Consider the following 22,734-nt stretch of genomic DNA (forward strand, 5'->3'; position numbering starts at 1 on the left):
CGGCGCGTAAGCTACAGTAGCATACAACCAAAATCAATTTGAGTACAAATGCAGGAATGACTCTGGCTTGGCTCCACCAAAAGAAAAAGGTAACAGGGGTTCTCGCTTTCTCACCATCTCAATCGGCTGTTCAACCCGATTGCCGTTACGTTAGGTCGCTGGTGGAGCACATAAATGCACAAATGACAACGATGCACTATTGGACCATGCCGTCCCAGGTGTGCCCTTGAATTCACCCCGCCTCTACATCTGGCTGCCCCTCGTTGATCTTTCTTTATTAGCTAAGCGCCTAAGCCTAAGATCTCATTGACCCTCAGTTTATTTTCCTTATTTGCCCCCTCTGGCTCTGACTTTACGCTTTACCATATACAAGTACTAGTAGACAATACATTAATTTTTTTAAAAAAAGAGAGTATTCGATGCTTAAGGATTGGAGTTGTCCTTAATTTGATGCCATCAATACAGCCAATTAAAGGGTTAAGAAAAACAGAAAAATGACGAAAAAAAGGAAAAATGATCAGTTTCATCCTTCATATTTTACAAAAATATTCTTTTCGTCTCTCACTTTTAAAATGAACCAATTTTGTCCGTGACATTTAAAAACTGAAATTATTACATCTCTGAACCCAAATTTCAATATGAATCAAACCACCAATCAACTTGATTACAAATTTTAGGGATGTAATTGGTATATCACTTGGTTAACTCAACTTGATATTCATGTGCAATTTAATGAACCTAAAAATAAAAAATAAAAAATTATAACATTAAAAAGAAAGAGTAATCTTTCCTACATTATCATTGTATACACTGACGGCTTTATGTACCGCAATATCATTTTAATTTAAATTTAAACATAAAATTTTATATTTATGATACACATCTAAATTCGCAAGCGGATATACTAACGGTGCATGAAAAATTTTTTTTAAAAAAAAACTCTACTATTTCAAGACAAAGAATGACCTTTTATGTTATAATTTTTATTTTTTTGGTTTAATAAATATCATGTGAATATGATGAAATTGACCGAATGATCTATCAATTCTATTTTTGAAATTTATTATTGGGTTATTGGATGGTTTGATTCAGATTGAAAATTAGGTTTAGAAATGTAATAGTTTTAATTTTTAAATGTTAGGGACGAATTTGTTTCATTTTAAAGTTAAAGACGAAAAGAATATTTTTACGATATCTAAGGATGAAACATGTCATTTTCCCCAAGAAAAAAGATAATTTCGTTTTTCGTATAGTCAAAGATCCAATCCAACTGAGAAAGGTCAGCGTTGTAATTTCAGAACATCATCTTCGTCAACTGAAACCAACTTCCCCAGCTCAGGTCATCATCACTCCAAACTTTTCTACTAATTTTTCTGTCTAACCCCCACAATTGATCTCAGAATCTTTTTATTAATGCTCCCATTCAATGCCAGTTCATTTACTTCTCAAGAACTTCCAAAAATACTCAACCGCTAGAAAATTTTCCCCCACCATTCCTCCTGGATCAGCAACATAGCTTTTACCTGCAGGAGCCTGATTATCATCGACCCCCCGAACCATGCAACAAGTTCACCAATCTCCCAATCTCTCCAACCCTTTTGAAAATCTTACTGAAGAAATCATATTTAACGTTCTTGATTTCCTCGATGAGGACCCACAAGCCAAGAAATCGCTCTCTCTTGTTAACAAATCATTCTACTCTATTGAATCCATTCACAGAAGATCTCTAAGACCTCTACGAACTAATCTCATTCCAAGTACTCTCCGAAGATATCCTCATCTATCTCACCTTGACTTCACATGTTGTCCTCGTGTCGACGATGATACTCTTTTTGCTATAGCTGATGTATATAAGACTAGTTTGAGGGCCATTGACCTTTCGAGGTCTAGGTTCTTTAGTAACGTTGGGTTGTCGAGTTTGGCTGGGAAATGTACAGGTTTGGTGGAGATGGATTTGTCCAATGCAACAGAGCTAACAGACTTGGCTGCTGCAGCTATTGCCGAAGCTAAGAACTTGGAGAAGCTATCATTGGCTAGGTGCAAGTTGATTTCAGATATCGGGATTGGCTGTATTGCTGTTGGTTGCAAAAAATTGAAGTCGGTTTGCTTGAAATGGTGCTTAAGAGTTAGTGATTTCGGTGTTGGCTTGATTGCTATGAAGTGCAGAGATATTCGCTCTCTGGATCTCTCTTACTTGCCTGTAATTTGCCTTTTCTCCTTCAGTCTTTTCCTTTTCCCCCACTATATTTTCCATAGGTGCAGTCAGCTGTTATTTGTTCTCTCCTTAGCTAGACCACTGGGAGTTTGAAGTTGACGTCCTTAAAACAATTATTCGTTAAACGTTACAGTGGTCATTGATGTCAACAGAAAAGGAAATAATTCTCTCTCTCTCTCTCTCTCTCTCTCTCTCGTGGTAATATCTGAGCTAGCTGATTAGCCTTGACCTGGAAAATTAACTAGTCCTGGTAAATAGACTCTACCGATTGGCGGATCATGCCCCTGGGTGCATTTGTATCTTGACAATAAATTAACTGCTCAGAATTTCCTAGGTTTTGTAAATCTTGAACTTTTCTTCACCTGTCAATTGTGGGATTCTAATTTCTAAATTCTATCTTTAGGAAGTTAAGCAACCATGAGTCATATTCGACTGGTTAAGCAAGTTAACCAGTCATATTCTAAATTCTATCTTGAACTTTAGGAAGTTAAGCAATCTTTCACATTGTTTCTAAATATTAACACAGAGCTAAGCTATTCTTTTGTGTAGGATGATGTGCTTATATCCTAATTCTTAGATTGTAGTTTTCTGACATCGGAGTTCAGTGACCTTATACTGTAAATTAATCAGCAAATTGTCACAAGAACTTGAACATAGGTTTACTTATTTTATATAGTGAAATTGTTTCAAGAAATGTCGTTATCTTGAGAAACTTTTAACATTCTTCTGGATTTTTTTCTTAACAGATAACAGAAAAGTGCCTTCCACCCATCCTGCAGCTTCAACAACTCAAGGAATTGGTTCTTGTGGGATGTTCTGGTATTGACGATGAGGGTCTTGTCACCCTGAATCAAGGATACAAACCACTAGAGGTTCCTTCTTTGGTTCCTGTTTGTCCTTTTTACATCCTCTCTTGCAATTCATTGATTCCATCTGATATTTGTTGCAGATGCTTAATATATCAATCATTCAAAATGTCAGCCACATTGGTCTATATTCTCTAACAAATGGCATGAAACACCTAAGCCATCTCAGTCTAGCATATGGTTTTGATGTAAGTATAGAACTTCTATTGGTGAATTTTCCATTGCAAGTGTTTCTGTTATCTCTCATCTTAATTTTTTTTTCCCTTTTTGCAAACCTTGGTTCAGGTTACAGTAGATCTAGCAAAATGCCTGCGCAATTTTCCGGGCCTGCAGTGCATTAAATTAGATGGCTGCCAAGTCTCATGTGCTGGGATGAAAGCTATTGCAGATTGTTGTGTATCCTTAAAGGAGATAAGCTTATGCAAGTGCATAGGAGTGACAGATGAGGGTCTCTCCTCCATTATGGAGAAGCACAATGGATTGAAAAACTTGGACATAACTTGTTGTAGAAAAATAACTCATGCCTCTTTAGACATTATAACAAGTTCATGTAACTCCCTTATTTCCCTCAAAATGGAATCTTGTAGCTTGATTCCTGAAGATGCTTTTGAATTGATTGGGCAACGTTGCTCTTTGCTGGAGGAGCTGGATATTACTGATAATGAAGTCGATGATGAAGGTTCCACAGGAAATCTATCATCATCTTCATTAAGTTTACTATCCCTAATGGTGACTAACTGCTTTTGCACTAACGCAGGGTTGAAAGCAATCTCAAGATGTTCCAAACTTTTGAGCTTAAAAATGGGAATATGCAGGAAAATCACTGATAGTGGACTTTCTCATGTTGGAATTTACTGTCCAAGACTGACACAACTTGATTTGTACAGGTTTGCAACTTTACAATAAAGATTATTATCTTTTTCATTTTTTTTCCAGCATAAGCATGGATCCTGAATTTTATTTTATTTTTTATCTTTTGTAGGTAATTTGATTTTAATTTGACAATCTACGTCCCAAGAAAGTATTTTCTGCTTAATCAACTACCCCCCCATAGCTCTCCTTCAATATGTTGATACATCATTTAGATTTTCATTAATTTCCATAAATGGAATTTTTTTTACCAGAACCCTTGTAAGTTTAACCAGTGTCCTAATTCCTGCTTTACCATCTGAAATGAAATTGTAAGCAAGTTTTCTACTCTATGCTTTTCCATGAAAATGGAGAAAATGTTTTTGAGAAATCTTGATCACTACTCTGTACTTCTAATTGTTGGGATAATAGAAGCCTGTCTTTTGCTAGTTTCAAAGAACTAACTTCTGATACCTTATTGTCCGCTCCACCATGTTGAGTTACCGTTTGGTGACCTTCTTCCTAAAAAATGAAAAAATTTTGAACAGTATGGTGAGAAGTGATCTTGCCTGCAGTAGGTTTAGTTGCTACAGAACAAATAGTCATAGAGAATCAGTTTACCAGCATTTGCTCTGGAAAATGAATAAATCCTAACTTTAGCGCGCACACATACAGGGGAGAGATGGGATTTATGAAGCGGAGAGAAGGAAGGGGGATTTGAAACTTTAGCCATCCTATTTAAAGTTTCTAATCTATAACTCCATATCTCCTTCTTTCTTGTAGATCCCTATTGTTGATCTGAACAAGTTTCAATTTACTCAAATATAATGACATTTTCCCCCCTATTTTCAGGTGCACAGCAGTTACCGATGTAGGCATTATGGCAGTTGCAAATGGTTGCCTTGGTTTGGAGATGATTAACATGGCTTACTGTGAGAAAGTTACTGACAGTTCATTGCGATGTTTATCAAAATGTTTAAGATTGACAGCACTTGAAATTCGAGGATGTACTCGTCTATCTTCAGGAGGATTATCAGCCATTGCTGAAGGATGTAGGAAACTGACCCTTCTTGACATTAAGAAATGCTGTAACATTGATGATGCTGGAATGCTTGCTCTTGCACAATGTTCCCAAAGTCTCCAGCAGGTTCTCTCACTTCCTCTCCTTTTATGAAAGAAGGCTAAATAAGTCTGCAGCGTCTTAAGTGAACTAACTGGTCCATTTATTTGCAGATTAATATATCATATTGTTCAGTTACGGATATTGGGCTAATGGCACTGGCCAGCATTAACCACTTGCACAGCATGACTATCTTGCATGTAACTGGACTGACTGCCAGTGGGCTTGGTGCCGCTCTGTTAGCTTGTCAGGGACTGAGAAAAGTGAAGCTTCACTCAACCTTTAAAGCATCAATGCCTCAGGCTCTCCTGAATCACGTAGAAGCTCGTGGCTGCATCTTTCACTGGAGAAATAAAGCATTTCAGGTTTTCGTTTTATTTACATTTCAGTAGTGGCATGCAATTATTACTGTTTCAGTTTTGAAAGTGATTTCTACTGGTATTGGCAATTCATTTTCTTCATTCAGCCAAAACCCTGTGGGTTTCATTAGCGCTCTCTTATCTTGTATCTTAGTTTTCAAACAGCTTCGGAACCCGGGGCCAACTTTTTACTTTTATACAATGAAAACTGGTAAAAATAAGCTTTTCCCGGATTCTTGTATTACTCGAAAACTGAAGATGCTTCAACTTTCTTTTCCACTTCTTCCAATAGCTGCAACTGTACCTGTTTGAAGAAGCTGCAATTTTAGTATTGCAATATGTTGAACTGATAACTAACCGTTAGTGATGTAGACTTGGAACTTGTAGATGTTTCTGGAAGAAAGATGAGTATTCTTGTGCTTCTGAAAATGGCAACTATAAAAGTTACGAAGCATACAAATATGTCTATCCTTCTTCAGTGTGCTGGTCACTTGTGAAGGATTGATCTGCATGCTGGCAGATTCTAGGTTTTGTTTTTTGTTTGTATATTCATTTACCTTTTTTTTTGGTGGGGGAGGGGGGGGGGGGGGGCATAAACTAGTATATTGATGCAAAATTCTTGTATCCTCCCTTCCGCTTATTGGACAATGATGCTAATCAACTAGTTTGTATAATCTTAGCTTACAAGCAAAAATCAAATGAAGGTACTGCTGGCTGTAAATTTTTTTGCAAGATAAAGAAATATTTCTGATAGTTGAAGCTTATACTTGCAAGATGCTCTCTAACATGTGTACTATCGTCTTACTTGTACTGATTTTTGCATTAAATTATGTACGTAGCAGGTGGATATAGATCCGAAGGGATGGCAGCTATGATTATAAGTGAAGAATTCAACATTTTGCATCGTGAAAGTTGTTGCCTTGTTGCCGCTGATAAGATTGCAGCTGAATCAAGGAGTCAAAACAAGAACATTTTATTCTGGTGATGTGTTCATTTACCTGAATGTGCCGTGCCAGTGATTGATTGGTCATAGAGCTTGTTTGCTGTCCAGGTTCCAAAATGGGGAAAACATAAGAGAATGTTCTGCATCAGACTTGCATCATTTGAGTTGCTGCGATGGGTCCAGTTCCAGAAAGATGATTTCATACTACTATCTATATTCTTGTTGCTGCTGATTCAGATTTGAGTCTTGAGCAATTTAACGCGGTGTCGAGACTGAGTAACTTCTTGATTTGAAAATAGAACGTCCCTATAGGATTTGCCTATAATTCTAATCTGACCTTATTCAATCTGCTCAAACATTTGACCATGACCATATTCTTTTTCTCCTCTCAAAATATCCTAGACCGATCGAGTGGAAGTAGAACTATGGCAAAGAGTACCACCCAAAAGTCAAATATGTTTGGACTTTACTCGCTGAGGTCTGTATATTCATCAAGTGAATAAGAATATATTAACAGATATTGATTTGTTCTTTCAAACTTCAGTTGGGCAAATACAAGCCCAACTTAAAAAAGCCACAATATAATTTTCCCTGCGAAAATGACTCCCATTAATCTTTAAAAAAAAAAAAAAAAAAGCCCACAAGTCCAAGCGTCTTTATAATGTTAAAATTTGCATCCTTCTGATTGTGAAATCCGTACATAAACAAATAATTACTCTTAAATGCAGATGCATGCATGCATCTTGGTACCAGTCGCATCATGTATAACCCATAATTTTGTCACTATTAGTTTTTAACACCCAATAGTTAGTTGTTGCCTTGAATGTAGGATGCTGTTTGTTCAATAATTCTCCACTCCATGCACATTTCTCCAACTCACCAGATTCATGTATAAACCTGGAAGCCTTGTTGTGAGGGGCAGGAGTCTAGTCCGCGGAAGTGACTCCAATAAAGAATTGATGAATCATGAATGGGGTTCAAAAATAGACTTTGATCGATTTCCTTTGTTGAAAGGTAAACCTTATCAATTTCAGATTGAAAATTATACTAACGTGTTATCTTCTCGAAGTAGCGGGAGTGGGAACAAGATACTTTTAGTGGAGACTGGAGAATAGTAGACTGCTGACTTGCTTTTTCCAAAAGTCAGCTGGAAATTTGTTTATGTTCAGATCTTGCGAAAAATGAAATTTTGACCGATCACCCTTTTAAATTATTCCTCTGACCGCTCCATTTGCGCCTGGAATTTGTCATTAATATGTTGTTATGATTCGTTTGATCACTATCAATTAGCCTCAATCTTCCAGAATCACACGGGCGATGCATTTCATTACCACACCCCAAGTCAATGTTTTCAACGTCAAGCGTTTTCATGGATACATCGTCTTCCACGATGTGATTCAATGCATGGGCAGGGTGATCACTGATGCAGAACAGAAGCTGCCCAGAAAAACCAAAAAAAAAAAAAAAAAAACAGAATACAGAAGAATGCAGATGCTGTGGATCTTGGACCAAATTGAATTGAACATGAGCGGCAGCAGATTCAATTCTTGTTGGATTTTGGGTAACCACCAAAGCATTTATGCATGTGAGGTGAGAAGTGGCGGCTGAAGCTGCCGTTTCAAGGATTTTGTTTGGAGGAGGAGGGAGACATGGGAGATTCTTGAATAATGTGACTGTAACTATAATCTATTCGTGTGGAAAATTCTTTGTTCACTTCCACACGAATGAAAATTGAATGAATTTTAACGTGGCATGATGCAGCAGCAGCAGCAGCTGGTGGCGGATTAGTCGGAGGTGAAGATGAAAACAGAAAAGAGAGAAAAGCACTACAATGACCTGTTGTTGGAGTTGGAGTCAACAATATACATGACAAAACGCACGGCATACGTTACCTTATCTCACAAAAACAATGAACAAATTCGTCCAAGTGACTACAAAATCATAAAAAATGGTGCAATCCCAACATGTTCTCTTCCTTCCTGTACTACCACTGTTAAATACACTACTATTAAATGTATTACAACTTTATTGCATTCGATAGCTATAGCTGGTGATCAATCCATGCTACACATATGGTACTAAGTAACTAGCCAAACATTATATTAAATGTATGTTTTGAAACCATAATTTCATTGCAAGAATTACTGCACGATATTACGAATCAAAATCAGTGATTAACAAATAATGGTGCGCCTCTTTCTCTCTGTAATTTCTCAAAGCAACGAGAAAACGTGGGATACGATTAATTAATTACTGTTCACAAAGTTTTTTAATGGAATTAATTTTTTCTACACTGTCAATGTATGAACTGACGAGATTGGATGAATGTCACATAATCTGAATTTGAATTTAAACATCAAATTTTGTATATATGATATGTATTCAGATCCGTTAGTGTATATATTATTGTTAGTGTATAAAAGATTAACCTTTTTTAGTAAGATAAATCTAGCTAACATTCACAAACTCTCTTTTTTTTTTTGGCTACCGTTTACATGCTTGCTTATCTAGAACTCTCCTGTTAGCAATAATCAAATAATTCTCTGTTGCTAATCCTTTACAGAGACAATACACCCAAATTGAGAGCGACATAGCGCGTTAGCTTTCAAAATCCAACTCTCAGCCGCCGCTCTCTCATTTCTGGATGAAGCCATCGTGGTCAAACCCACGAGTTTTGAACCAAAAAATATACTACTATTATACTATTAAATTATTATGTACTAGTATTTCTTTTTCCACGGTCAAACATCTGCTGATCTTCGCAGAAGATGCCTTACTCACACTAGCCCCCCAAAACGACCCCTAAAAGGCTAAATCCCCCAAAACGAGAGAGAGAGAGAGAGGGAAGGAAAAAAAAAAAAAAAAAAAGGAAAAACCTCAGCCTAAGGCTCAAGGATTGCCTCGCAAGATACGTGTAAACGTTCACCCCCTGTCTCATTGTGGTAGATTCTTTCTCTAACCAGTCCTCCTGACTTGATATAAAGCTACAGCTCTCTTGGTCTACTCATCCCTTCCTTCCTTCTTGTTCAAATGGCCGCCTCTACAGGAACCTTGGACACCGCAAATTTCTCATTTTCTCCTACTTCGTTCATGTCTACTACTTCCTTCACCGACCTTCTTGCATCTGATGGCTACTCCATGGCCACCAGCACTGGTATGGCAGCAGAAAGCAGAGGACTTGGTGATCGAATTGCTGAGAGAACGGGGTCTGGGGTACCTAAGTTTAAGTCACTTCCTCCCCCTTCTCTGCCCATTTCTCCGCCCCCTGTTTCTCCTTCTTCTTACTTTGCTATTCCCCCTGGCTTGAGCCCAACTGAGCTCTTGGACTCTCCAGTTCTCCTCTCTGGTTCTAGCGTATGTGTCTTCAACTCAACTTTTCAGCTTCTTCTCGTTGCCTTTTCGTTTTGTCTTGCTGCTTGGATTCCAAGAATATAGATGAAGGAAATGAAAATGAAAATTGTGGGAATTGTGTTGACGAGTTTCCCTTGCTGCATATGATTACTAGAAAAGTTTGAATTTTTATCATACTAAAACCTTGTCGTGCTTTGATTTAAGAGAACCAACATTAGATGTGAGTTATGACTGCTGAACTCCCATCTTTAATTGGACTGCAGGTACTTCCATCTCCAACGACAGGGTCATTTCCATTTCAAGCCTTCAATTGGAAGAGCAATTCCTACAATTCGCAGCAGGGTATCAAGCAAGAACAAAAGAACTACCAGGACTTCTCTTTCCAGCCCCAGGCAGCTGTCTCTAGGCCACAGACCAACACAATTCCTGAGGTACTTTAGCAGTTTCACATGTTTCGCTTGAAAGCCTCTCGCTTTACACCGGTAGATTTTTGTGTTTGTTTCGATACTGAAATGGTTCAAATTTTACAGGGACAAATGCAGCAACCTTGGAACTATCAAGAACCCGCCAAGCAGGATGACCCTACCGTAAAATCTGATGTCACTTCTATGCAAAGTTTTTCTCCTGAAATTGGCAACATCCAGGCCAATTCTCAAGGAAACGGCGGATTTCAGTCGGAGTATAACAACTATAACCAATCTTCACAGACTTTAAGTGAACGGAGAAGGTCGGAGGATGGTTACAATTGGAGGAAGTATGGGCAGAAGCAAGTTAAAGGGAGCGAAAATCCGCGAAGCTATTATAAGTGCACGTATCCCAATTGCCCTACTAAGAAGAAGGTTGAGAGATCTTTAGATGGACAAATAACTGAAATAGTTTATAAAGGAAACCATAACCATCCCAAGCCTCAATCTACTAGACGATCATCGGCTTCCTCAACAGCCTGCTCAGTTGTCATCCAACCTTACAGTTCTCAATCTAATGATGTACCTGATCAATCCTATGCCTCCACTGGAAATGGACAGATGGATTCTGTTGCAACACCAGAGAATTCATCCATATCGATCGGGGATGATGATTTTGAGCAGAGCTCTAAGAGCAAATCAGGTGGAGATGAATTTGATGATGATGAACCTGATGCTAAAAGATGGTAAGCTTAATTAGTTGATAGTGTTAATGAAATTAAGATTTAATTTATGTGTTTATGGATTAGGGTAAGTCTTAAATGTTTGACCGATGTTCTGATACATGTTGCAGGAAGACGGAGAGTGAAAGTGAAGGAATTTCAGCTCCAGGGAGCAGGACTGTGAGAGAACCTAGAGTTGTTGTTCAAACCACTAGTGATATTGATATTCTTGATGATGGATATAGATGGAGAAAGTATGGTCAGAAGGTGGTGAAAGGAAATCCCAATCCAAGGTAATAAAGATATATCTTGATTGCTCTTTTAGTTCCCTCCACATTTATCTAAGAAGATAGTCCTTGAAAGTTTGAATGATTGATCCTAATTTTCAGAAACTTGCAACTTCTACAAACCCAGCACCCAGCCTTTGTGGTGCCTTGGAATTGAATTCGTCAACTAGTCTTGTCTTTGGGCAATTGTTTATGTGAAAGACCGAAAGTCCTAACGAGAACTTTTTTGAGTCTCAAGTCCTTAGCTTGGTCCGGTCCCTCTGGTTGAATGTTTTGACTGACCATTGAAGCATTAGCTCGACAGTTCTAAGACCATGAACTTCTATTAGTCATGTAGTTTTAGTCTTCGGGGGTCTTTTAAATTGCTCTTATGTTGGACAAAATCCTTTTTAACTGCAAGAAGCAGGGAATTTTTTCTGTTTCTCTTAAGTGCATCAACATTGACAGATTAGTCTAATCTAATTGTCGGGGGTTTGTTTCTATCGTCCAGGAGCTACTACAAGTGCACCAATCCAGGTTGTCCTGTTAGGAAACATGTAGAAAGAGCCTCACACGATCTGAGGGCGGTGATAACAACATACGAGGGCAAGCACAACCACGACGTGCCTGCTGCTCGTGGTAGTGGTAGCAATTCAGCCAACAGGCCTGTGCCTAGCAGCAATGCACACATGGCCGTAAGGCCTTCAGTAATGTCTCATCAATCTAACTATCCAATTCCAGTTCGAAGCTTTAGGGCACCACCACCTGAAGGGCAACAAGCTCCATATACTCTAAAAATGTTGCAGGATCCAGCTGGGAATTATGGCTTTGGGAATTCAATGGGATCTTACCTGAACGTGCCCCAAGCAAATACCTTCTCTAGAGCGAAAGATGAGCCAAGGGATGATATGTTTCTTGAGTCATTGCTGTGTTGAATTGAATGGGGTAGAAAAGGCAAAAGCTTTGCCTTTTGGGATAGGCTAAAAGACATTTTGCTGCTGCAATAAGACGGGTCTAAATTCATTTGTTCATTTTGTGGGTTGGTTTGTTTGTTTGTTTTGATGTACATTATTACCCCACAGGGATTTTGTATATTCAGTAAGTATATGGTACAGAAGTTCCTCAGATTCTTGTTCCCTTGCTCAAAAACAGCCCAAGTTGTCACCCCCACATGACACAGTCAATTCTTTACTACTATTTTTGCCCTCTTTTGCTTGCTTGTTTGACAAATGATTGGAGATTAATTCATTTCCAGTGGATTGAGAAAAATATTAATTTATTTCTTTGTTGCAATTGACGTACTACCATCTCGGAAGCTCTAGGTTAGTAATTACCAAAAGCAAGCTTAGCAGCTTCTGCCTCAAGTTTTTATGCAAGTTGGACCATGCATTGTCACAAACTTTACAGCTAGTAAAAACTAAGGCACTACTCTTTTTTTTTTTGGGTGCAATGGTATGTCTAATCTAGTATAATTTAATTCTACTCCTTAGGGAAGGAAACTACTCTATAGGGTGTTACAACTGCGTCGGAAGAATCTGACGGAGACTGAATCACCATCATATCAGACAGGTGTATCGCACATTCATATGAATATAGAACAAATCTTATATTGAGGCACATTGATTGTAAGTAAGGTTTGAATCCTTGACTTTTCATTCCACGTATCGAGGCACTGTTTGAATTCTAATTTTTGGGAGAAAAAAAGTTTTATATTTTTCATAATTTTTTTTACATACTTTTTGATCATTTTTTTTTTAACTTTACATACGCTGCACTATAAACTCTTAAAAAATATGCAATCCAAACAGCTTACGAGGACGGCAATAGATAGAATTTCCTTTGATAGAACTAAAACGATCGATCACAAGTCTATAACAATTTACAATCTCGTGTTACTTCGCAAGAGTGATGTCCATAAAAGATGTGAATGAGCTGCTGCCAATAGATTTGCTGCATGGGTGCCCCTCTCTCTCTATATATGTATATATATCTTTCTCTCTCTCTCTATCTCTTTTTTTTTTTTTGGTTATTCATTATGGTCATTTTAATCGCGGGAATGCAACTGTAATCTGATAATGTTAATTAAATGGTGCGAGAATTCTAGAAGCAATCACAAAGTCGTTGCGAGTTACAGTAAAGTAGTCGTCGCATAGTATAATCGTATAATGGTTGTGCCTAAGGAGAACAGAAACCCCCAAACAAAGAAAGCTAGATCTGTCAATAACCGGGAAGGGGGGCCTGGAGGCGTGGTGGTATGGTATCGGCGGCGGCCAGTTACGTCATCAGTTACATCATACATGATCCTAATGCAGGTTTGAATGGGTCAAAGATTTGGAGCTCTAGAAGAATTAGAACTACTACTACCTATATAGTGGCAGTAGAGTATTATTATAATATAATAATAGTAGTAGTAGCATTTGCTTGTTGAACACGTTGGTCAAGGTCAACTTGTTGCCGCTAATTTACCACCAATACCACTATTTTTAACTTTTATATCATGACAGAGAGAGGGAGGAACTTGCTGGGAAGGAAGGACTCTTCTTCTAATCTACTTCGCCCTCGGTGGTGCAATGTGGGAACCCACCCACCCAGCGAAGGAACTCAGGAGGCACCCCGTACCTGTCCCTCCTCTTTACAATTACGATTCGCCTCCCCCACCCCGGCCCACTAATCGCCTGTGGCCCTGCTGCTCTTTACTGCTCCTTCATCCTCTGGACCCTGCCTTCTTGCTTTGTCCGCACGCCTCTGCAAATTGCGATTGCGAGTTGGGATTTGGTGCAATCGTTTGTATGTAAATAATTTTTGGGCAAATTTTATACTACTAATTCATCGTTAATAGTTTATGGATAATTTGTTCATTATTCACGTGAGCCCGTACGTCTTTAATTGTGCATCGGAGTTACTTTGTAAGTGATATATATTCTTTTGTCCTTACAATTTGAGTGCTGGCATTTTTTTTTAAAAAATTTCAACACTATATAAAGATGCAAGACGTGTGAGATGAAAAGATCTTATAAACACTGAGAATGTATACACTGTCACGATTCGATGAATGATACATAAGTAAAATTTAAATTTCACGCATGTGTCATATATCTAACAGTAATAGTGTATACACTGATAGTGTATATAAGATTAATCTTAATTAATTAGAGAATATTTTTAAAATCCAAAAACAAATTTTTTCACACTACCAATCCAAACAATATAATGCCTAAATAAATACCACTACTTTCTCTCTCTTTCTTTTTTTACTATAATAATATTGCACCGTATGGCATGGTAGAGTAGTCACTGATACAATAAATGTAGATACTAAATGAAGAAATGCAAATACTAAGCACAATAATATCAAAAAGTGTAATAAATTTTTGAACACATATGTCAAGAAGAGAGAATTTACTGTGTTTTTTTTTTTATATTATTATTTTAGGGTTTATATTTATTGATTTAATATTTACGCCTGCTATGCTACTAGCTACGCTGCACCGAATCATTTTCACCGCTGATTGTTGATCCAGTTATAATACGGACAAATTTATATAATGCTGAACATGAGATCAGACGAAATCATTGAAGCAGACACGAGTTTAGCTAATTTGTCATTCGACACTGATTACCTGCAAGACCAGGGAGGGCGGGGCTACGGGGAGGAGGACTTTTACGTGTCGAACACGGAGCATTTAGTCCAGCTGGTGGCTTATGGGCCCGCCGCACACCCACCCACCGACCTAACAAATTGATCCCTATCTCCATGCAAGCCATTTTTCCAATTTGTTTATTTTATTACTATTATATTTTTTGAGCCAAATGCCGTTATCCTGGAATTTGTTTGGAGATTACATTAATTCATAACAATTATTTATTTGTGTCACAAACACATTTTTTATCAACTTTTTTATCCTTTTAATTACTTTTTTCTTTCACATATCATAAAATTTACTATAATAAATATTCTAAATGATATTTGAAATAATCTCTTGTCCAAGGATCGAGGGTAGGAACGGTTGCAGGAAACAATCGTTCCGGAAGGTTGATTGTCAAGATTTAACCAAAAAAAATGTAGATTTAGCCCAAAAAAAAATGTAGGGCCTGTTTGGAAGCCAGGTTTTTGGACAAGTTTTTTACCTACTAGTTTTTTAACAACTTTTGTTACAGGAACCCCAAAAAACTTCTCAAAGTTTTTTACCTACACACTTCAAAATACCCAAAACACAAAAAAAAAAAAAAAAAATTCCTTCCCTTTTTTTCTTCTTTCTTCCCCATCCCAACCCACCACCACTACCGTCGCCGACCACCACCGCTGTTTCCTCCCCTATCCTGCGGAGATGCGCCTGGCTTGTTGAGAGGCGCGCTGGTCGCTCGCTCTTGCTGGTTGTGGGCGCGTAGGGGCGAGCAGGGGCACGGAGGTCGCGCAACTGCGCTCACGTTGCGGCTAGGTCGCAAGCAGGTCTAAAGCGCGCTGCGGAGAAGGCGTACGCCTGGTGCGCGCGCTTGGGAGCTGGGCTGGCTAATGCGCACACGGAGGAGATCGCACGCGCAGGCGGCCGGGGCTGCATCTGCGCGGGTGCGCGATAGGTCACGCGCTGGTGTGCGGGTGGCGTGACTTGGCTGCTGGGAAGGCAAGCGCTCTATGTGACGCCCCGAAAGTATAAGAGTGAGAACCTGAAAATTTTCTAATTTTCTAGGGTTTATTTTATTTAATCGCCCGCCTTTTCTACATTTTCTTCATTAGAAAAATTCCCCAGATAAAGTTTATGAGCAAAGATAGTGTTAAAATGATTTTTCTAGTATCGGTTAGTTTTTGAGAAATTAAAAGCGTATTTTGGACGTGGGACCCGCTAGTGCGGTAAATGCATTATATTTTTGACAACTTGTTGGAATTTTGTATTAAGTGATATTATTTTACAAGGTGTTAAGATATTTGTATTGGAGAGACAAAAAGATAAGTTTTAAACCAAAAGGTGACAAGTGTCACCTTGTGATTTAATCTTGGATTTTGACCATTTAACTTTACCTTTACCTTTACCAAATAAATACCAAAAATTGACCAAAATAAGCTTCATTTTACAAGCTTCTTGGCCGGCCGTTATCAAGCAAAAAGGAAGGAAAAGCTCTCAATTTTCTAGTCTCCAATCTTGCCCAATCTTTCAATTAAACCGATTAATCTTCCAATTACTCCATAAAACCTCTTAGTTTTGTGGAGTTGAGCTTGGTTGTGAAGTTGTTTGGAAAGCTAAGGTGACTAGTAGCTCTCTCTCTCTTGTTTCTAAGGTGAGTTATGAAGAACCACTCTCCTCCCTCTAATGATGCTTAATTGATTATTAGTAGTGGTATAAGATACACTTTTATGGATTATATCTTGATTTTGGTTGAATTGGTGAAGTTTTATAATTATTGGAGATTTTTCTGTTTTCATATGGATATGATTATGTGGTCATGTATGATGATTGGAAATGATATTTAAGGAAGCTAGAAGGTGAAAAAAGTGGATAATTGCAAGTAATTTCTGTTTTGGAAGAAATCTGGAAAATTAGGGTTCTTGGAAATTACATTCTGCCCGAATTTATAGCTCATAGATAGAGGCCGAATTGGCTTTGGCTTAAAACATAAAAGTTGTAGGGAATGACATTTTGGAGGTGCCTACAAAATTTCAGGTCAATCGGAATAGTGTAGAATGATAAAAGTCGAAATTACTATTGCTGTTCTGGTTTTACCCGAATGTAAGAATTGCGTCTGTAATTGGTTATTTTGGCTGGAATTGCTTCCGAATTGGTTGTTGAGGTCTTCTGATGAAATTTAGCCCTGTTTCTTAGCTTTCAGATGGTTTTGGAATTTCTGGATTTGGACTTGGATAGCCTGATTTATGATGTTTCCGCTAGAATGCGTTCTGTGAATCTGTTTTTCCGATTCTGGTGTAGTTTCTTGCATTTTTTACCTGGTTACACTTGAAACTGGGTTGAGTGACCTTATTCAATATTGTAGCCCTATCTCTTAGCTTCGAAACGGTGTATCTTGCACCTTCATCCGACAATCGTAGTGCCTTTGGTACCATTACCGCAAAATGACGTCAAAACTGTTTTTCTGGTTTTGAGCTTAACTTTCATTTCCGGACTTTTCCCTAGCTTGACTTGTACTTGTACTACTTGGAGCTTGCTGAATGGCTATTGGATGAACTTGTTGTTGTGTGTGTACCTTTGGGACTGGCTGAGGAAATAATGAAGCCATGATGGCTGGAAAAGTTAACAAATTCAGGGGAAGTGCTGTTCGAACTTTGAAGGAACTTGTTTGCATTGAGTTTGTGATCTAAGACTTAGGTTTGAGCAAGGCAATGATATATGATGGATGGTTTCTGAGCCGTGGAGGTGAGTGATCCTAAACTATTTCCAAAGTACATGTGAAATGTTTCTTGCATTATGTACTCGATTGCATATCATGCGTGCTTGCATGTGAGTTCATGACATGATTTGGCTTCAATGAGTTCTGGGAAAGTCTTGTGCTGGACACCAACGTCTCCACTCTATTTATGGTTCATGTTCATGTTTATCTGGAGCTCAAGAAGGGGCTCCCTTTTAATGTTAATGTTAATGTTAAATGATCTATTTGAGCGTTGGGTGTTCAAGTGCAATGATTTCACTGGCTCACGAGAGCAATAAACGTATATTTGATCTTGGAATCATGACATCATTGAAATGCATTATTGTGAAATATATTTGATGACTGCTTTTACTGGTTACTCGCTGAACTTCTAACTCACCCCAAAAATATTTTATTCCCCTCTACAGGGCTCAAAGCGAAGGAAGGAATTGTTGTGCTTATTCATGTGTCTGGATGGCCTATATCTTGTACAGTTTGGATTTGGAATCATTTTATGTATAGTTGGGAATTATTTCCTCTTTGCTTATGACATGTAATTTTTGGAGAATTTGATGTATATTGGAGATTTATATTGTAATATTTGAGGTTTATTCTTGTAATTCATTTGAGAATTGTAGTGAACGACTGAGTCCCGGCGAGAGTTGGGCAGGCGGCCCGCCGAACCCTCTAGTTCGCCTTAGGGGGAGGTGGGGCTGTCACACTCTAGTGCGCCTGCGTTTCTGGTCGAAGAGGCGCCGGAGTTGGTGGTCGACGCTCCAAGAAACAAGGGAGGGAGAGGAACAGGGGAGAGAAAATGCAAAAAAAAAAAAAAAAAAAAAAATTCTGCTGTAGACTGCTTGATGCAATTTCTAGAGAGGAACAGGGGAGGGAAGGGGGAAGGGGAAGGGAGAAAAAGCTGGAAGGGAGGAAAGAAAAGGAAAAAGAAAAAAGAAAAAAGAAAAAGGAAAAGGAAAAAAAAATTTGCATCTTACAAACACCCAAAGTTTTTCTACAACTTTTACAGTGATCTAAAGTAAAGTTTTATATCAACACCAAAAAAACTCACCTTCCAAACAGGCCCGTAAGTTCCAGATTTCATCTTGTACGTCATTTTTCACACTATATATGTGAGGGCCACAAAATTTTGTTTTATAGTTATACTGTTATATGTTGTACAAAATGAGTTATATCGTGTGCAAAGTAAATTACATTGTATGCAAATTTGTATGCAAATTGAGTTATGTTTTATGCAAAATACATAAACGAATCCGAACGATTTTTCTGTTGACTGTTCCTGCCCCAAATCCCTTGTCCAAACACATCCATATCTCATCACCATCTTTTCTTTTAATTTTTTTTTAACAGAGAAGAAAAAGAGAATTTGAACCCACCACTTATATTCCTGTAGCCTGACCATATATTTTGCTGTTTGCTTCATTATCCTGACAAAGCTACAAATTCTTCTAGAAAACGGTAAAAGACAAGAGAAAGATGTGGAAGTCGTTTCTGCATATTAACAAATAACAAGTAGTAATTTCGACGAGTTATGCACTTTTTAGTGCACGGGAAACACGTCATCATGGGGTCGAGCTGAATATGAGAGTTATCGGACATGTTACCTTTAATCTATTTTACATTATAAACGCAAGTCGCGCTAGCTTGTCAACTTAGGTATTGTTCTTAATTATTTTAGATTTTATAAAATCTGATTAAGGAAATTGATTATAAATAATAATTAGAATTAGAAAAAATTATTTATGGGTGATTATAAATTTTAAATTTTTTTTATCACTAAAAAAATTTACAATCAAAATTCAAAGATAACTTAAAACATTACAAAAATTGATTATCTAAAATAAGAATCTGCAGTCAGTCAGTGAAGATAATCAATCGAGAACAAGTTTTAAAGGTGGTATTTAAAGGTGTAAGATTTGGGAAAATGCCGAAACTTTTAACATCAATTGAGCACTAGCGGTGGTATGTATCAGACTTGGACTTCAGAAAGCGAAAAAGAAACCACATTAAGAATTCCAAATTCAAAACTCATGCAAAGGTTAATGTTAATTGTACAAGATATTAATGCATTAAATCAAATGTACCATTTTAGGAAAAAAATATATAGTAACAGAATTCAGGCAGGAATGTCAACGCACTAAAATGGTCCCCACGATTCTGACCCTTTTTATAGTCTCTTGCCTTCTTTTTTTCCCCTCTCGTCAAGAAAGGAACGGTGCCATGGATATGTGTTTCATTTCATTTCTAAATTTGTCCTCCAACCATGGGCAGTTGTGTTGTGGACCTGTGGTTGTCCATTTAGTACTGTATATTTCCGCTGTCTGCATTTGAGTTTTTTAAGAAAAAGAATTGTAGAACTTTTACGCCTTCCGCACGTTTGCAGCGGCTAGATTCAATTTATTCAACTGCGAAGCCGCAGGACCTGTTTAGTTGGGGCCTGAATCTTCATGGAATGGGACAAACTTTTGAACTAACGAACAATAGGTAAACAATAGAAAGTTTCATCAATTGAAAGCGGACCATTCACGTGCTTCACAATGTAAGCTGCCCTTAATCAATGTGCTTTTCAAGTTCTAAAGTGAGATTATAAAGCAAATGCCAACTTTTTGGCTATTTTTAATCTTTTCTCCTCCACAAATTCATTCCTTGGTTCGGATTTTTTTTCTTTTTTTTTTGTCACAATAATAACATTTGTATAATCTACATTGATTTGGATTTCGAGGAAGAAAGGAATTCTTGTCGTACAATAGTAACAGGCATACCAGGCAATTGGGCGGGTTGAGCGGGTTTTGAGTGGGTTAATATTAGGTTTTCACTTAAATGGATTGTACCCAACCCACCCAACTTTAGATGGGGTTGATTTGGGGTTAGGTCATATTGGGTTATCTCAAACACATGACTCATCATATTAATTAATACATTTTAATACATAAACTTTTTCACATACATTTTAACATACAAAAATGATTTTTTTTTCACACATATAAACACATTTTCACATACATAAATGTATTTTCACACACACACTCTTCTTAAGTTCCTTGAAAACACATCATAAATAGAATAATATTTTATATTGCTTGTATTGTGAATTTTAGATAATAAATTGTACAGTTAAATAGATTAGCTTAAAAAATTGTCTACTTTATACTTTTTAATACTACTAATTGATTGAAACTTATTAAATGACTGGAGACATTACTGTATTTTGTTTTTTGGACTCAGTAATTAAGAGGAAAAATTAATTATCTTGCTGATTCCAAACTTCTCATGAAGTTGAAGATTGGAGGAATTTGCTTCAGACGAAATGAAATCGTTGGATTAGCCATGCTCAAGTTGCCATAATTAATCAAGATAAAATAAAATCCGCAAGTCAACTATATTGATTCAAAGTTAATATCATGATCTATATACATATAATATATATTAGAAGGCATTTTTTTATTGATTTGATATAGTTAGATAATTCATCACCTGATTAATTAGAATCATCTAGGATCATACTTGATGCTATGGTTATATTAATCTTTTAGAATTACCACAGCTCTGATATAAAGCAGAAAATATTTATATGATTGTAAAACTGGTATTGGTCCCCAAAATATTGTTAAGGAAAATCCCAAACTTTTTAAGAAATAAATGAGAGGAGAATTCATGAACTATTCTGACATTTTTACCACATCGGGATCACATTATTTTGAATTATTGAAAAATTAGGCTGATACAAAGTAAGCTTTTGTTTGTAAATTTGAAGAATCCGAAATTATATAATGCTAAAATGTTAAAAAAGAAATTTGTACAATATTATACGTACACGAAATATTAACAAACAAAAGTAAGTAGCAACTCGAGAACAATCAAAAAAAGGGGGAAGAAAACAACATACTCTTAAAAGGCATAATAAATTATTATAAAAGTTGAGCAAGTTTAACTACTGTTATAAAAGTAAAATAAGCATGAGGTTTTATTTCAAGTTTCTTTTTTCTTTTAAATAAAAATTAAAAAATTGATTAATATATATATATATGAGAATTTTGAATACAAATTAATGAATGAATTATTAACACATGTCCAAATGCAAATAATTGGACATATGTGTATTGAATCTTGTATTTATTATTTTGAATTACTTTTAAACAAGTTGGGTATTGGGTATTCAAATAAAAAATCCAACCCGCCCAAGGAATAAATTGGGTTGTTCTTACCCAACTCAACAAAACCCATAATCCAATTGACCCAACCCATTATTTAAAATTAACGGGCAAATTGGGCGGGTTTTTGGGTTTTGGGCTTGTTTGCCAGCTCTAGGTTGGAGCTTGGGGGTGGAGAATGCGAGGGAGAAGATAAACTGCTAGTCTGCTACTGTCAAAGTTTTGTATAATTAATTGTTAGCCCTCTGTTTTTCAGCTAAATGATTGTTGCCTTCAGCATTGACTACTTTGAAAACTCTTCACAATTATTTTGTTAATTTTCTCTAATAGTGGCCTACTAAGAAAGCATTTTTTGTTAGGGTATCAGGCCAATTATTTGAAAAAGAAAAGACCAACAATTTAATAGAAAATAATATCTAGCATGAACAATGAGTAACGCAGAAGAATTAACATGGTTCGGCTTAATCACCAAGCCTACGTCCACGGAGAGAAATACTTGTTCTTACTATGAGAGAAAAACACCACAAGATTACAATTTGATTCCCAAACTCCAACTCTTGTATAACTCTCTCACCCACTAAGAACTCTCTCACTCTTTTCTTGTGTGTCTTTGTAGTATGCCAACCTACCTATTTATAGAGAACATTACTGCCAAAAAATCAAATAACAATTGGAAACTAATATTATTTCCTAAACTCATATAGAGTAGGAAATAGCTAGGCCTGTCAACGGACCGGGTCCGAGTCGGAATTCATTATTCCAGACCAGGACCCGACACACTATATCAGATCCGGATCCGACCCGTTTATCCGACGGGTCTTTTACATTATGTTACATATATTTATAAACTAATTTCTAACTAATACAAAAAAAATCAAATAAGAAAAGAAATCAAATTAACCTTACTCAAATACATCACCCTAATCAAATTATATTGATTAGGATCCAGGTCCAATTATATTGATTATTCAAATACATCATTCTAATCAAATTATATTAATAAATATATATTTTTAAAATTATTAATCCATTTATATCCAGATCCGGGTCCAATACGGGACAGAATACTATATTTCGTATTCGACCCGTTTTTTGTTTGACAAAACGGATCCGGAT

The 22,734-nt window shown here is 37.0% G+C and overlaps 2 protein-coding genes across 2 annotated transcripts; both read left to right on the forward strand.

Annotated features, from left to right (window-relative positions):
* The first annotated feature begins 1,558 nt into the window (after positions 1 to 1,558).
* LOC113748558 (F-box/LRR-repeat protein 3-like) lies at positions 1,559 to 6,718 on the forward strand. The gene is made up of 8 exons (XM_027292041.1): positions 1,559 to 2,200; positions 2,962 to 3,087; positions 3,165 to 3,269; positions 3,367 to 3,760; positions 3,839 to 3,968; positions 4,783 to 5,077; positions 5,164 to 5,415; positions 6,252 to 6,718. Exons 1-8 carry the CDS (start codon positions 1,559 to 1,561, stop codon positions 6,282 to 6,284), a joined length of 1,977 nt encoding a protein of 658 aa, XP_027147842.1. The 3' UTR covers positions 6,285 to 6,718.
* A 2,539-nt stretch (positions 6,719 to 9,257) lies between these two features.
* On the forward strand, positions 9,258 to 12,302 carry LOC113775052 (WRKY transcription factor WRKY24-like). The gene is made up of 5 exons (XM_027319779.1): positions 9,258 to 9,706; positions 9,967 to 10,134; positions 10,234 to 10,853; positions 10,961 to 11,122; positions 11,607 to 12,302. Exons 1-5 carry the CDS (start codon positions 9,383 to 9,385, stop codon positions 12,028 to 12,030), a joined length of 1,698 nt encoding a protein of 565 aa, XP_027175580.1. The 5' UTR covers positions 9,258 to 9,382; the 3' UTR covers positions 12,031 to 12,302.
* Positions 12,303 to 22,734: the final 10,432 nt, after the last annotated feature.

Source organism: Coffea eugenioides, chromosome 1 (genome assembly GCF_003713205.1).
Source record: "Coffea eugenioides isolate CCC68of chromosome 1, Ceug_1.0, whole genome shotgun sequence".
NCBI classification, from domain to species: Eukaryota; Viridiplantae; Streptophyta; class Magnoliopsida; order Gentianales; family Rubiaceae; genus Coffea; species Coffea eugenioides.

What these genes read in the sequence shown, in the direction of transcription:
- LOC113775052 (XM_027319779.1), top strand. Translation starts at nt 9,383, where the DNA reads ATGGCCGCCTCTACAGGAACCTTGGACACCGCAAATTTCTCATTTTCT. An exon ending in AGACCAACACAATTCCTGAG is followed by an intron (nt 10,135 to 10,233) that starts GTACTTTAGCAG and finishes CAAATTTTACAG; the next exon opens with GGACAAATGCAGCAACCTTG. An exon ending in GAACCTGATGCTAAAAGATG is followed by an intron (nt 10,854 to 10,960) that starts GTAAGCTTAATT and finishes TACATGTTGCAG; the next exon opens with GAAGACGGAGAGTGAAAGTG.
- LOC113748558 (XM_027292041.1), top strand. Translation starts at nt 1,559, where the DNA reads ATGCAACAAGTTCACCAATCTCCCAATCTCTCCAACCCTTTTGAAAAT. An exon ending in TAATGAAGTCGATGATGAAG is followed by an intron (nt 3,761 to 3,838) that starts GTTCCACAGGAA and finishes GCACTAACGCAG; the next exon opens with GGTTGAAAGCAATCTCAAGA. An exon ending in ACACAACTTGATTTGTACAG is followed by an intron (nt 3,969 to 4,782) that starts GTTTGCAACTTT and finishes CCCTATTTTCAG; the next exon opens with GTGCACAGCAGTTACCGATG.